General features: G+C 37.4%; 1 protein-coding gene across 1 annotated transcript in view; it reads right to left on the bottom strand.

Moving 5' to 3' along the window:
- The window catches only part of TMTC2 (transmembrane O-mannosyltransferase targeting cadherins 2), a 231,576-nt gene that overhangs the window by 49,782 nt on the left and 166,008 nt on the right, over positions 1 to 15,786 (bottom strand). The window contains exon 8 of the mRNA XM_084206089.1: positions 5,810 to 5,931. Coding sequence (XP_084062215.1) covers positions 5,810 to 5,931 — 122 coding nt within the window. The remainder of the gene's footprint in view (positions 1 to 5,809; positions 5,932 to 15,786) is intronic.

Raw genomic sequence — 15,786 nt, 5'->3', positions numbered from 1 at the left:
AAGCAGCACTAACAGCCAAGGGATATAGTTTCCCAAAATGAAATACCTAAGAGCTTTGCTGATCTAATTAAATTGACCTGTTCAGAAAATGCCATTTCACTAATTAAAGATTTCTCTATGTGCAGGCATTTATTGCCCCCCTAAGTATTACTGAAAATATTTTTGTTTGCTTTAAAGGAGTTGATTACTAAAAGAAGAAACTGTTCTGGAAGACCATAACTAGATTTAACTGAGCATTTCAATTGCTATGTCTTAAAGACAGTCATGATTCTTTTGACATCATGACTGTTCTCCCTCATTCCTGCTTTCTTCCCATTTGTGTAAATCTAGAGAGACAGAAAAAAATAGCAATGAACCAGTGACATTAAAGATGACAATATGACAGATTTTTCCAACAGAAATGCAAATTTCCTTTCCGTGCTGAAACACCAGCAGCGAGTAATTACAGGAATTGTAAATGTTGAATTAGTCTATTCATCTACACCATTCTCCTTTTCCCCTGCTGTCCCATTCTTTTCTGTTTTTCCTATCTTCCATTTATTTCTACATTTTCATTTACTTATATTTATTTTGAGATGACAGTCAAGCAGTACACCAATTACTGGATACAGTAGGGTATTTGATAGCAACAGTAAGTAATTTCACAGCTAACCAAAAATGGCAGGATATCTCACTAGCCTTGTGTTTGTCAGAAGCATAAGCAACAATCAACTGCAGGAAAAATACCGTCACTCACTGAGGAGCAATTATCTCAAAACTTGAGAAAAGTACTAAACTTCAACGTTGATACTTGAATGTCATAATCCTGTTACTTTTATACTAATCCAAAACACTGCCTGTGTCTATCGTGTCTATGACTGCCTTTTCCCAATCCCCATTTGAAGAAAACATTTTAAAATAAAATATTTGATATTACAGGGAATCTTCTAGGATGATTATTGCTGAATTTAATAGTTGGAGCTCCAGCAGCAAAATTTTACAAGGCGAAGTAAATTTTTCTTACAGCATTTTGGGTGATTTTCCAAGCCAGTAAAAAACCAGAAGATTAAGAGAACTGTGTGGAGCCATGTAAAATGCAAAAAAACACTGTGCAATTTCTTCCAGAGAAATATAGCAAAGCCTGTAATTTCTAGATGTGACACACTAAATGTTACAATATGAGGCTGACCCTAAGTATTTTAGCAATTAGAGCCACTACTGCAAACTATGAAGGGTCATTTGTGGGCTCAACTTCACTCAAAACAGACAAAACAAAACTAAAAAACATTTATTTGTAATTGAAATAAAGCTTCTCAGACTAGCATGCTACTGTAACAACCAACCACTGACTGATGGCAGAGGCCACACATTTGGAGGGAGGGTTTCTTAGTCTTCTCTTTGGGACTACTAAAGTGAGAGGGAAAAAAAAATTAAAAGCCTTACTTGCTAATTATTTTTTAGCAAAACAGCCAATGCCTTCTCTTCTAGAAGGTCTGCTCATATAATGGAAAACAAATTACATGCTCAAGGCATCACCTGGCACTGTCATTTTTGACAGACTCATTTTTATCCTAAAGCTGAAAGCCTTGCAATTTTGCAAAGGCTTTCAAAAAATTATGCTTTTCTTTGTAATCTAGAAATAAAATACCTAAGCAAGGGATGAAGCTCAGATGCTGTGATACAAAAGATTGGCTATTGGTTAATTAACATGTCACATTGAAAAATAAATTCCTCGCTATTTAAGCAGTTTAACAAGTTACAGGCATGAAAAGCACAAAATGCTAAAGCACTACGGTTCTAAACATCTACATGTCGTTTCAAAAATATAAAAGAAGGACAAGCCTAAGCCCCAGACAACTGGCTGTTTTCCAATTATTCTAGTAACTGAGCTACTAATCATGATTTTCAACCACTATATTATGCTGTCCTAACATATTTTTGAGAAAATTGTAGCTTAGTGAGCTGTAATGCTTAGATATAAACATATAACATGAACTAATATAGGAGCTAGGAAATTCTTGTAACTTACAATACAAGGTAACAAGACTGTAAATTCATTAGCTATTCCTCTGGAGCTCTTAAGCTGGTCTGTTTTTCCTGCATATACAGCAGCATGCCCAAGTCCATTTGGGCATTACTTGTATCTTTTCCAGCCTAAATGATTCTCTGATTCTACGTGATGCTGCTTTCAGTAAGCATTAATACTGGTAACAGACTTGAGAAGGCAGAAAAGCTGAGGTTAAAATGAAACCATTTCACTGGAATCAAAGTAAGGAAGTAAAACATAGCTGAATTTGTGAACTTTACAGGTCTGACTTTACTGCTAGGGGGTTTTATATTAGAATTGCCTTTGGCTGGAATTTAGGAACTCGTCTGGAAATTACCTCCTCTCCTCCCTTACACCCCCAATTTCACTCACAGAGAAATTTCCTATCTATATTAGCACCTACATCCACCCTTCACTACATCAGCAGTCTCACATTTCTCTCTTAGAAAAGAGACACAGAGAAGTGTTATTAACAGTTTTGTCTTAGTACTTGTATTCAGAAACAGGTTTGTAAAAAGTTCAAAAGTTTGATTCCAACAGAAGACAGCAAAGAAGCCTCTAACACATCTCTAACATCCCAAAACTAACTGAAGTAGGCTTTTCTCTTTCCTAAATTTATAGGCTGTGAGAAAATTATCATTAACCCAGGTAGCAAAATATAACAGAAGAATAAATCACAGTGGTAGCTCAAATTAGGATTGGGCTGAAATAACTATGCCAAAGGGAGCAGCTCTAATCTGAATCCCAAGGAAGTTTATGAAGAATTCCAGGAAGCATATCAGTTACAGCAATTATGTATTTGCGATGGGAACTAATACCAGGACAGTTCAGTATGCCAGAAACTAGGCAAAATTCATTTTGTGAATTACTGAGCAGACAGTAACCTGCAAAACTGATTAAGTGATCAAAATGGAGACAAAACCCACATATTTTACTGCTAAATATCTTCATCCAATTTTGTGTTGAATATTTTTTCAGACCTGTAGCTCAAAGAACTAACTGGAATTAATGCCAGTTTTCAATAGATCAAAGATAAGGGGACTTTATTTTTCATTAATGAAGCAACCATCAGAAAAATATTGTGCCATCTGTAAATACTTTGTCATCATAATGTTCCTTGCTATATGTTTATGAAATCCTCAAAGTCAACAGGATATCAGCACCATTTTTCAGCTTATACTGCTGTCAATAGAAGGACATCAACCCTATCTGTACATATTGCCATGAATATGAGAAGCAACTGTAATAAAGACAAAAGTGTCAAGAGATAAACAAATGTGAGGAGAATGGACTACAATTATGGCACAGAGCAAGTCTAAGAAAGCAAGTGTGTGTTGAGAAAGGAAAGGTATTTTGTTTCCTATCATAGTGCAGTATTCATGGTTCAAAGCTGTATACAGTTCTCCTTGCTGAGACATGTCCTTCCACAAACACAGCTCAGATGCTCAAGGCACAGTCCACACCACACGTATCTTCCCTTTATATCCCCAGAGAAATGCAAACAGTTCAATTCTACTATCAGGACTCATGAAGATTTTTCATTGCTTACTTCTAAAAGTTGGGAGAGTAACACCAAATTTTAATCCTATACCTGCACTTTCATAATGAGGGGACAGAATTAAAAAAAAGAATGTAGTGGCTCACAATGTTTGTATACTTCTGGGATTAGGGGATTTTGTTATTTAGAAGAAAACTGTGAGATCTTGTTTCCCAGAATCACTGCAAGACTTTCCCTAACAGACCTCATATTTCACACACTCAGCAGTTGAAAAAATTAACCAGAGAACTACTGAGGTAAGGGTGTGTGTGCATAACAAAAAGAACAAACGAACAAAAAGAAATTTGGATTTTCTTAAGAAAACTTTTTACTTCTTCTCCTGGCCAGGACAGGGTTAATTTTTGCAGTAGCCAAGAGGGGGCATGGCCAGGACCCAGAGTTATTCTATACCACCTGCCCATCCAGGAAAGGAGGAAGGGGTCACTTCTGGATCAAGGAGCATGGTGGCATGGTCAGGTATTGCCGGGGGTTTCTGAGTTGTGAGCATCCCCATGTGAATCGTTCACCTCTCTCAAACACTTTGTTATTAATATTGTTGCTCTCACTATTTGTTTTCTTATTTTATTACTGTTTGCAGTAAATTGTTCTTGTTTCAGCCCATGATCTTTACCTTTTGTGTCTCCAATTCTCCTCTCCAGCCTTCTGCAGCGGGAGGGAGAGGGAGTAGTGAGAGAGCAGCATGTGGTTTGGAGTGTTACAGTGGGAACACTAAATTGGGAAATACTATTCCTAAACCACAACACCTCCCCACAGCAATTCCAATAAATTAGCGCTTTCGTGTCAAAGATCTCCTAAGAAGAAGCAATAACACTGACTTTCTGCTATTACTCTTAGGTGCAATACACAAAGATATTTGCTAGAAAAGCAAGATAAATATAAGTAAGGACAACCTATTTGTAGTTTTACTCTAGAAGAATGCAAACAGTGGGGGCATATACTTGTCAATATCCTGGTAATTTTAACAGTAACTGGGAATTTTTTTAAAAAACAGCTTTTCCAGGACATGGAACTGACAGGCAGTGGGGACGTGACACTACCACCTAGATTCCATGACAAGTTAAAACCTTCCCTTTCAGGCAACTTTTAATAAAACTTTGCATTTAATATTACATGGTAACACAGACCAAGTTTTAAGTCTTTCAAACTATGTTGCCACCTGTTACTCATACAGAAAACTTTTATTGTAATTCCTTCCCCTTTTCCAAATTCAGATACTTTAACAGTAATGGATCTTCTGAAATTAATCATGTTGTGTTCCACTGTGCTGCTTTCCACAATAAAAGACATTTTTTCTTGAAGACTGGACAGTACAATCAAGACCACAGCAAAAGCTTATTGCCAGGTGAGTATTTGAGGAACTTTCAGTGGAGTAATATTCAGACTGAGGCAGAAGAACTCAGGAACCATACAGAGGTAGGTCAGTAAAGCACAGAAAGCAAGTATGAACCCACTAGGGTAAACAAGGAAAGCAAACATAGAACAGATAAAAATGAAATAAAAATGGGAATGAGAAACAAAAAACAAATGAAAAACAGTTTTAAAACAGAATTATTTGAATTAATAAAATAAAAGTCCATTTCATCTTCCAAATATGTGGACATCAAGGAGGGACTGGCACTTTGCTATAACTATCACACAGGGATAGTTTAGTTGGAGCTACAAGCACACCTGCAGTCAAAAGTTAAGTAAATTTTACAGAAATAAAGAAGTCCAACTCTTCTAACGTTTTAGAACTAGCTCTCAATGGTTGAGTGGTTCCTTTCACATGCTCAAAGAGATACTCCTAAAGAAGTGTAAATGCAAAGCATGAGATGCTATTCACAAAGTATAGGTGACACCCAGACATAGGCTGCTCCAACAGCCCTGAGTCAAACACTGAATATTTTAACTAATTCCATTACTTGTCATCCAAAGAACTTATAATAAAGGCTTTATCAAGAGAACTCCTTACTGTGCATTACAAAGTTCCTGTGCCATTACAACTGTTTTTTTCCAGCACAGAGTTGGTACTACCTCGAGAAGAGATGTTGTGTCTCAACAAAAAAAAAAAAAAAAACCCAGAAACAAAAATCCCAATGCTGATAAAGTCCTTAATTAAAAGGAATAACTGAACCAGTGTGACAAACAAGGCAATAAGCAATTTTCAGGACAAAGCCTTCCCATCCCTTTACCTAACCTACTTAGAGGACCTGAGACCACTTCCCTGGAGGTGCTGATAAACTCACCGTCAGAGCCAGCAGCTTTCCATAGGTGAGGTGGGCTGGGATGTGGTCGCTCTTGGATCGCAGTGACTCCACATACCAGTGCTCTGCTTCAGGCAGCCGGCTCATTCTCATATAGGCTTCTCCTGCAGGGTTAAACAAATGCTAGTGAAAATGCCGCACATTTCTCCAGGTTTCCATAATTTATCTCATAGTTTTCTACGTTTTAAACATGCAGAGATCTAGAAAAAGGCAAAGTGATTTGAACACTTACAACCACACCCATACACAAAAATCTTTGGAGAAACTTAAGTGAGGAGATTAACTTAAGGGCTTATTAGGGCTGAAATAGCATAGCTGAGATGAGAAGTATTGTTGGAAAAGAATTGCCAGAGAGAGCATCACCTAAGCTTTAGTCAAAAGTCTCAAAGTAACAGAAATCTTACCTCATCTACTTTAGAAAAGCTACTTCTTTTCCATCACTCTACATTACAAAGCATGGAATAACAGGGAGAACACGGAAAATGTTTGCATTTAATCATTAATAACTCAAGAACCAAAAACTATGGAAGTATAAGAAAACAGTCCTGAAAATATATTGACAGGAGGGGCAAGACATTAAAAAACCTAATCTCTGAATGTAGCTACATTTGGTCATCTACCACAATTTGTTTAAATTAAAACATAGCATCCATTAGTTTAAAATCTTATGAAGTCACATACAAAATTACTGAAACTGGACATTTTTCAAGGTGAAATCCTTTACAATGAGAGGCTGAGGCAGGTAATGTTGAAGAACAACATATGAATGGGATGTTATTTGTTTTTATATATATATTAGTGTTAAACAGGTAATTGTAGTCATGAAGTTTTTGAGAAAGAGTTTTGCATACACAGCAAGAAAGCCTCTTCAAGAAGCAAACAAATTTCTCAAAGGTGAAGACAATCAATATGAAACAAGTAACTTTCAGAATAACTCTGCATTTACACAGCTCTTTCACAAAGACTCATATAAACGTGCCCTTGCCTAGGTCAATGACAGCCTGAAAATGCCACTTGAAGATTCATGATTTCATCATCCCAGCAGCTGGTCCATTTCTAATAAATTACTAAGTAGCTTCCAAAAATTATGAAAACATAGGTTATCAAATGTTACTCCTGGAGGATGAAGAGACTACACCTGACCCAAGTAAAGATCAGCTAAGGCTGTCTCCAGGTGAGTCACAGCCTCCAGCTCTGTATTACATGGAAATTAGTAACTGTGGAGGTACCAGGGAGACAGAGGAACCAAAGTTCTTTAATCAAGATTGAAGCCAACTACCACACCCCCAAAACTTGGAGAAAAAGATCCTCAAAGGGGAAAAATAACTCACAGCATGGGAGCTACTTTTATCTCTTTATCTTGAATATTTATAGAGGCTAGGAAAGATTTTCTTCTTAAAAGGAAATTGGACAAGGCCAAGTCAGATTTTTTTTTCATGTCTTTGTCACCAGAGAAGGATCCCAGGCAAAATGTGGCATGTCAGTTTTGAGTTTCAGGAGTTAGGGAATGGTGCATGCAAAATGACCAAACTTCAGACCACAGATAAAATAAGCATGATGTAGAGACAGAAGTCATGCTAAGCCAAGGCTAAGGGAAACCAACATGACTGTTAAGAACAAACAGACTTTTTTCAAACAAGCTTGCTGTATTTAGAGGCTTGCATCCCTGTTTAGAAAAAAAAGTCTACTTGTTCTAAATCAAAGATCTACATAGCATTTCATACTCATGCACTGGTCTGGATATCTGATACACAGAGAAGCACTTGAGTAATTTTGCTGCTGTTTAGGACAAAAAGACAGAAAAGGCTAAATTGAAAAAAAAAAATCCAAACAGGTAAGAAACCCCAAAAGAACATTAACATCAAATTCAGTGACAGCAACATCACATGTGATCTTTTCACTATGTCAGCACTCACAAATAAGTGACACAACAATATACTTTATCTGCACAAAACAAAGTCATTAAGTGTTGAAAGGATGGAAGAAGCCAGAAGTCAAGCTATATGCTCCCTTCAACTCCTCTCCCGAGCTGCATGCTTTAATGCAGAATGTTTAATTACTTGATGGCATTTTCCCACAGGCCCCTGCTTCATTAGCATATGGGAAATGAGGAATCCATATTGTCCTTTTCTTTTCTTCAAGTGGAAAATTCCACCCCAACCTGTTACAGCTTGGCAGAGTTTCAAGTAATTAACAACAAGATGCTTTAAGAGTAATATAAGCAGCCATAAGTGATGGAGCTATTATCTGTGGGTAGTAAAGGCTGAACACACTGCCAAATATCAAATGGATCCAAGGTCCTCATCTATTTTTCATGATGGATTCTGATATAAGAAGAGACTAAAAACTTTGGAGTACTTGGAAATTCAATTTTTAATAGGTTTTAAGAGCTCAACTACTTCACAAACTAAACTCCTAAAACTTTGAGGACATTTCTGAGTGGGGGGACATGAAAAAATGCTGCAGTATGTCAATCTAAATATCAAACTGTAAAGAAAGAAACTGTATTTCCCTGAACCTCACTATAGCTGCACATTTTTTTCTGAGGAACCTGTATCAAGAATTCCTATATTATAAGTAATTAGAACATAAATTACTATGGAAGGAAGCACTGTTAGGGGGTTATAAATGCCATCTTATAAATGAAGAAAAGAAAAAGTTGAAAATTGACAACAGCTCCTACCACTAGAATAGAACAGAATTCAATTCCATGGTCTACCAGAATTATAGATCATTCTATTCTCTACTAGAATAGAATCCAGCAACAGGTAACTGAACCATTAATTCAATCAAGTGAATTTATGCATTAGGCTGATGCAATTTAATAATAGCTATACTGCCTTGAGATAATTTTCCATCAAAATGTCAGAGAAAACATGTATGGATTGATTGCTGTAATTCAGGATGTATTTGCCTGCCTGAGATTAAAATAAGAAAAATTATATTTGCCATTTACAATCATGCATTCTTATAAACTTGCAACACAAATGATTTAGGCATTAGAAAGATAAGAGTGTCCATTGGCAGAAAATATGAAAAAAATGCATTAGCAGATTTTAATATTTACTTTACAATTACTTCTTTTGCAAAATCTTTCAAACCTCATGCTAAAAGTCTGAAAGATCACACACAGACACTTTATAAATAAAACTTGTCAGATCTGTGAAGTTCAACAGAGGCAACAACCACAGAGAAAGAAATCCATGGCAGTGAAAACCTTAAGCTATAAATGGTCAGTTATTTCCAGTCCCTAATCTGTGCAAACACAGAGACATGTGCAGCATTGCCTGCACAATGAGTGGTGGCCATAAATTCAATAGACAACTGGAGTAAAACAGCACCAATCAGTACTTCAAAACTGTTTCCAGCTTCACAGGGGTTCGTTCAGTTCATATTTTCTGAGTTTTATGAACCCATTTCTTGTCTTATTCTACTAGAGTGCTCATATATTATTAAACTGTAATTCTCACTTACTAATGTAGTGCAAGAAAAACATTAATATGCAACTGAAACACCATTTAAACAAATGCATACTAAGTTCATTAACATTTGTATTAATACTTTCAAAGAGATCAGAAACGGGATACCTTTTAGCTAGATTTTCACCAACAAAATTAAAATCCCTATACTCAAGTGGATTTTATTTGCCACAAAGACTACCTCCAAAACTACCATTCACCAACAGTATTTTCCCATATTTCCTCAGAATCTTTGGAATTTAAGAATAATCCTTCAACATAAAATTAAACAAAATTCTACAAAAATAATAAACTAGCCAAAAAACTCACCACTAAAATCAAGCCACGATATTAATTATAATTAAATATATTTGATTAACATAGCCTTAACAATAATTAACATATAATTAATAATAACTAAAACCCCATAACAATCGTAATAAACATTAAATATTTATATTAAATAATAATGCTAATAAAATATTAGCTTGCTAGCAGCCATTTTCCCAAAAGGCTAATATTTTACTTGATAATTAAGTGGAATGTGTTTGCAAGAAAAATAAATTTTAATAAAGGACACAAGATTTTCCAATACATACCACATATTGTTGAAAAGCAAAATTAGGTAGCATTCACATGAATTAGGTTCTAGCTTAACATCTCATCTGTTTATTTCATGATTTTTCTGTTTCAGATGCAATTAGTTATACCAAGGTCATATCCTGGGTGGGGAGCATGCCAGATTTACTAATCAGAAAGTTCAATAGAACTGTGGATGTAAAAGCACTGTACTTCCACAGATGTAAGGTATCCATACTTTCAGATTAAAAAGAAATGTCCCTCCAGTGATCCTCCTTTTAGGACCCCAAAAGAGATTGCTGAAAAGGCAACTGAAAAATTATCTCCATAAAGGAGATAATGTAGGGTAAATCTGCCTTGCATCATCCTTATATATGCCAATTATCTGCCCCTCCAATTTCAGGGTAGTAAAACTGTAACATAGAAAACATAAAATTTGACATGGACAAGACACCACATATCAAAACACAACGGAAGATGGAGATGCCCTTTGAAAATAAAAATCTCTAACATATATGTTCCATCAGGATTTAAATTTAATTTTTCCATAATTTCTTTTAATTGGGAGTATAAAAAATTGGACAATGATGGAGAGGTCTGTGTCCCTGTGTGTCACAATACCACAAGGAGTTTGTGCCTTTGATAATGCAACCATGCAGCTTTCTTGTGCAAATTAAGGCTGCAGATGTGCTTACCATAAAAATGCACCCCTCTAGATTTACGACTTCCCTCTTTCTTCCCTTTGGTACCAGTGCATAAAATAACATAATAAATCTGGAAGCACAGTTTGATGTTATACTATACTGATGTATAAGATCTACTGCAACAGATTAACAGTTTTGATTATAAATATGCAGTGCAGGCACATCTTCCCTGAAACAGCTGAAACACGTGAATATAGTGAGTATCAAGTTCTGCACAGACCAAGCATATCGTGGCTCAATTTTTTTTCCCTTTACAGAATAATCTCCTTTAACATTTCAAGGAATGTATTGTATTTTATCAGGGTTTTTGATGGATGGGAGTCAATCCACATTTACTTTGTCTGAACAAATTCTTATAGGCCTTAATTAGCTGAAGCAAAGCCTTATCTAATTTAATTAGTCCACTAAGCTGCTTTTGAAGGAAAACACCTATAGTAGAAAGCAGATATAAATTAAGGACAAAATAACATCAGTTGCAGTGTGGAACAGCATGGTTATTGCACAACTGTTTCCTGCTATACCAAGGCTTCCAGTGAAAGAAGTATACTGATAAAAATACAGGCATGGAGCTCATACAAGATAGGTAATTTCATTTTCATGCCAGTATAGGTTCCTTAAAACTCTATTAATAGAAGCACTTTCCATTAGACTCATGCCTGAGATATCTGTAGTCCATTTTCAGTATTGGACTATATTTTTTTGGTCTGCAAATGTTATGATTCTAGTTATTTTCATATAAGACCCTGCCTGTTTAAAATAAAAAAGCACTTCATCCTTAGAATCCCATTTTTCAGACTACCACCTGAGAAAACTCAAGCATGTCACATTAAAATATACATCAATAGTCCAAAGAGCTAAAACTAGGAAAATCTGGGAACCTGGGGAAACAAAAAAACCAAACATGCCCCCAAACATTGAATCAATTACCACCTCCAGCAATCCACTGCTGGAACCTTCAAATCTAGCTTGATTCCCTCAAAGCAAAGTCAAAAAAACAGGAGACACTGCAATTAGCTTTAAGATTCCTACTCAGAATCATAGAATCACAGAGCCATTTAGGTTGAGAAAGACATCAATCATCCAAGTCCAATCTTTGACTGAACATTATGTCAACTAAATCATTGCACCAAGTGTCACATCCAGTCACTTCTTGAACAATTCCAAGGATGGTGACTCCACCACTTCCTGGGTAGCCCATTCCAATTCCTGACAACCTTTTTGGTGAATAAATTCTTCCTGATGTCCAGCCTCCCCTGGTACAGCTCGTTCTTGTTTACTCTTGTTTGTATTGCTGGTTGCCTGGCGGAAGAGACACATCCCCAGCTGCCTACAACAGGGAGCTGAAGAGAGCAGTAAGGTCTCTCCTGACTCTTCTCCAGGCTAGATATGCCCATTCTTGCACCACTTGTGCTCCAGACGGTTCATCAGCTCCACTGCCCTTCTCTGGACATTCTCCAGCACCTCAATGCTTCCTTCCAGTGATGGGCCCAGAACTGGACAGAGGATTCAAGGTGTGGCCTCACCAGTGCAGAGAACAGAGAGTCAATAATATTTCTGATACAAGCCAGCATGCCTGGGCACACACTGGCTCACATGCAGCTGCTGGTGACCAACGCTCCCAGGTCCCTTTTCTTGGGGCTGCTTTCCAGCCATTCTACGTCCCTGGCTGTGGTTGTTGTGACCCAAGAACAGGACCCAACAATTCACCTTATTGAATCTCATACAAATGGCCTTGAGCCATCATCAATCCAGCCTATTCAGGTCCCTCTGCAAAGCCTTACTGCTCTGCAGCTGATCAATATTCCCAACCCAACTTTGTGTCATCTGTGAACCTACTGGGGGTGCACTCAATCCCCTCATCCGGATCATCAGTAAAGACATTAAACAGGACTGGCCCTAATACTAAGCCCTGCAGAATATCACCAGGGACTAGCTGCCAGCTGGATGCAGCACTTAGCTACTTAGCTTTGGACACCAGATATAAACTACCACAGTCTGCAAAGTCTCAGAGGGGGAAGGGCTAAAGTATCAGAATGAGGGTGGGAAGGGGGAGAGAAGGAAGCCTAGCATTTTATTCCCATCACCATTGGAGAGGTCACCATTTTTCTTTCCATGGAATATGTAATAAAATGTACATATGGAAGAAAAAAAAATCCTTTTTCCATCCAAGCTAGTTTTAAAAGGAAAAAAAAAAGACTTGTAATGTACACTTAGTAAGAAATTACTAGTAAAACTTCATGAGATGCATAGGAAGCACACTGATGACTAAAGCTTAGATAAATGCAGGTACCATACTCTGCATAAGTTATGATGTGGGGTATGTATTTCACAGCTTAATCATCTTTGGATCTTATAAATTAAGTGTTACACAGTAAAACTATACCAAAGGGTTTCCTGGAGTTCTAAATGCTATTTCAAAATAATTCAATAAGAAAGCATCTAATGGGAGCAAGGGGTAAATGGGACAGGAGCCTTAACAATATTAACAGGTTTGTAGAAACAGCCACATCCACCCAAAAGCATAATCAAGTAAAGTGATAGTTATGTTATAATCATCAACACAGAAAGTCTCTCTGCATGCTAAGCCTTTGTACTTATGATACAAAACTCTGCACCAGATGTAAAATCTGGCTCCCCTTTTCTGGACTGTACATTTCTGTATGATTTGTTTTCTGTCCATGTGCAATCCAGCAGACTTGCAAGGAGAAATTTAAACTTTGTGCATCATGAACTGTATGCACTCCTGCAATGTTAGCTTTTTTGTGACTTGCATTAAAAAAAAAAAAAATTGTAAGGCTTTACCTGAAGCGCATTTGAAAATAGTCATTGAGATGTTAGTTAGCAAGGGCAGATGAAGTACCACCAAGATATTTGCCTTTATGACAGTATCTTGCCAATCTAAACCTGAACAATGCCACCCCATCACCTTTCTTGTAACTGTTTGGTATTAAAATAAAGCCTCCATGGTCCACTTCACACCACTTAACTGTCAGGAGTATGAATTACTGCAGCAGGTGGGTTAGTGTGGTTTTAAAAGCAATGTAATACAATCAACTGTACAATATCAGATTTCAAGAAACGCAAAAGACATCTAGAGCAGAGGCTGATCCTTAAGCAATCCTAATATTGGCATTAAAGTGTTCAAGATCCCACAGGGACTTTGACCTCAGGCTTTAATTGAAACTTTAAACAAATATATTACCTATTTAATACAGCTGAGCTGGACTCCGGCCTTTGTAGTGCAGGCTGCCATGCCAAGCAAATTAATCTGTGTAACCTGAGCATGTACTTTTTAATTTACATCAAAGCAATATGGTATACAGAAAATAAATACCAAGCCAACCTTATACAGCTTGTTGAATAATTATTTTGATTCTAGTTTTAAAGTTTCAATTTTTAGTTGTTTTGGGTTCTCCTAAGGTAAAAAAAAAATGAAAAGGTTTTGTTTCTTGGTACAAAGCCAGAGAAACATATGGTTTCCTTAGCTGAGTTGTTGCACACCTGGCAAAATAAATCACAGCAACAGGAGACCAAAATCTTCCCTGCAACTTTTTCATATGCACAACTTAGAACATCTGATGCTGGTATTACAGCCCTGTCTTTTGTACCATGAAAAAAATGCAAAGTCAAATGGTTGCCTGCTTCTTGAGCCCCAATACTTCTTTTTCCCATTAAGAGGCAAGTTACAGAGTGTTTTAAAGGATGAGAGTCTGTCAAGCAGCCTGACACACCAGAGGAATGAGTCACTGGGCCTGTCAGAGCAAAAGGCCAATAGAAGCAAGCACAGGAAAAGAAGTGTAACACAAACAGGGAAAACAGGTGGTGCCAAGGCTTAGCACTGCTGGAGTGTTAATGCTACTGCACTCAGAGTGCTGGAGTTCAAACCTGATTCAGTTTAAACAGCTCATCTCCTGTTTATTCTCTTTCAAGTAGGTCATGTACATCATACAGGAGAAAAAAAAAAAACCTTCCCAAAAATCTTCAATTATATGAATGAGTACTTATTAAAAATTAGAGGAAGCACTGTTTCCTGATATGACATGCTAATATGCAGCAATATGTGTGCCACTCAACCAAGCAAAGAGATTGCCAGAGACTGGGAATACAGTCATCATCACAGTAACAACCATAGCAAATAATGCTCAAACTGTGACTGTTCCTGGATTTCATGATAAACTGTGAAGACTTTTTCCACATTTAAGGAGATGGGGAAGAAAACTTCCTTCTGCTGCTTCCCAAGCAGATGGGGAGTGCTCCCCAGTTTTTCCCCCTTTCTCCCCAGCAATAAGCATACAAGGAGTGGGGACAGCTCAGTCAGGTTTATGCAGTTGCAAGCACACAAGACAGGACTGGCCTATTTCAGTTCCTCTAGTCTCCCTTTTAAAGGCAAGAAGTGGGCAGACAAGTTTATGTAATGCTGTTTATCAAAGAAAGTGTTATAGGGAATGTGTTTATAATTTTGTCTTGAACATGGAAACAGAAATAAACACTCCAGGCAGCCCTCTGATACTCAGTGACACCATATGAGCTGCAAAGCGGATGCACTCCTGATAATGGATGCAGTTGCCTTGTTCTCCTGTCACACACAAAGCAAAGAGATGACTGAAAAGGTATCTAGGATTTATCTCACCCAAATCAAGCTACTAAGTCTAAGTCAGTCATCTCAGCTCTTTTTAGAGGACAAGTATGCTTGCAGGGATTACGTATATAATCTTAAATGGATGTCTAAATCAGAAGGGCTTAATTACTCCCCAGAGGAACAGTTTTCTTTCCACACTATAAAGAAGCCTAACTACCCAGCTCTGTCTTGTCATCTCAGGTAGGAGAGGCTAAATGCATCCATGTGGGTTTATGTAGACACATCCAGGACAGCTTTGAACAAATTAGCCTGAGTCCTGTTAATATAGCTGCACTGCTTCTATTCAAGTCACTACCCAACTTTGTGCAGCCTCTAGGATTGTCTCTGCAGCATAACCTACAAGCAACACTTCAGCAACCACTGTGAAGCAAGTTCTGTTTTCCCTGCAAAAGCTGCCAACACAACAGCAACCAAAATACAAATATAAGCTATGTTAATGCTAAGTTGAAATTCTCAGAGCTCCACAAGGAGCTACAGTACACTCAGTTGACCATGTCCTGTTATACCACCAGGGCATCCATGAAGGGCTGGCAGCAGCTTAAAGGAAGCAGAAGCCAGAGTGTCAGCTAGGGAGAGAAG

Source organism: Fringilla coelebs, assembly GCF_963513975.1.
Source record: "Fringilla coelebs genome assembly, chromosome: 5".
NCBI classification, from domain to species: domain Eukaryota; kingdom Metazoa; phylum Chordata; class Aves; order Passeriformes; family Fringillidae; genus Fringilla; species Fringilla coelebs.
This window is presented reverse-complemented; position numbering and strand designations above follow the sequence as displayed.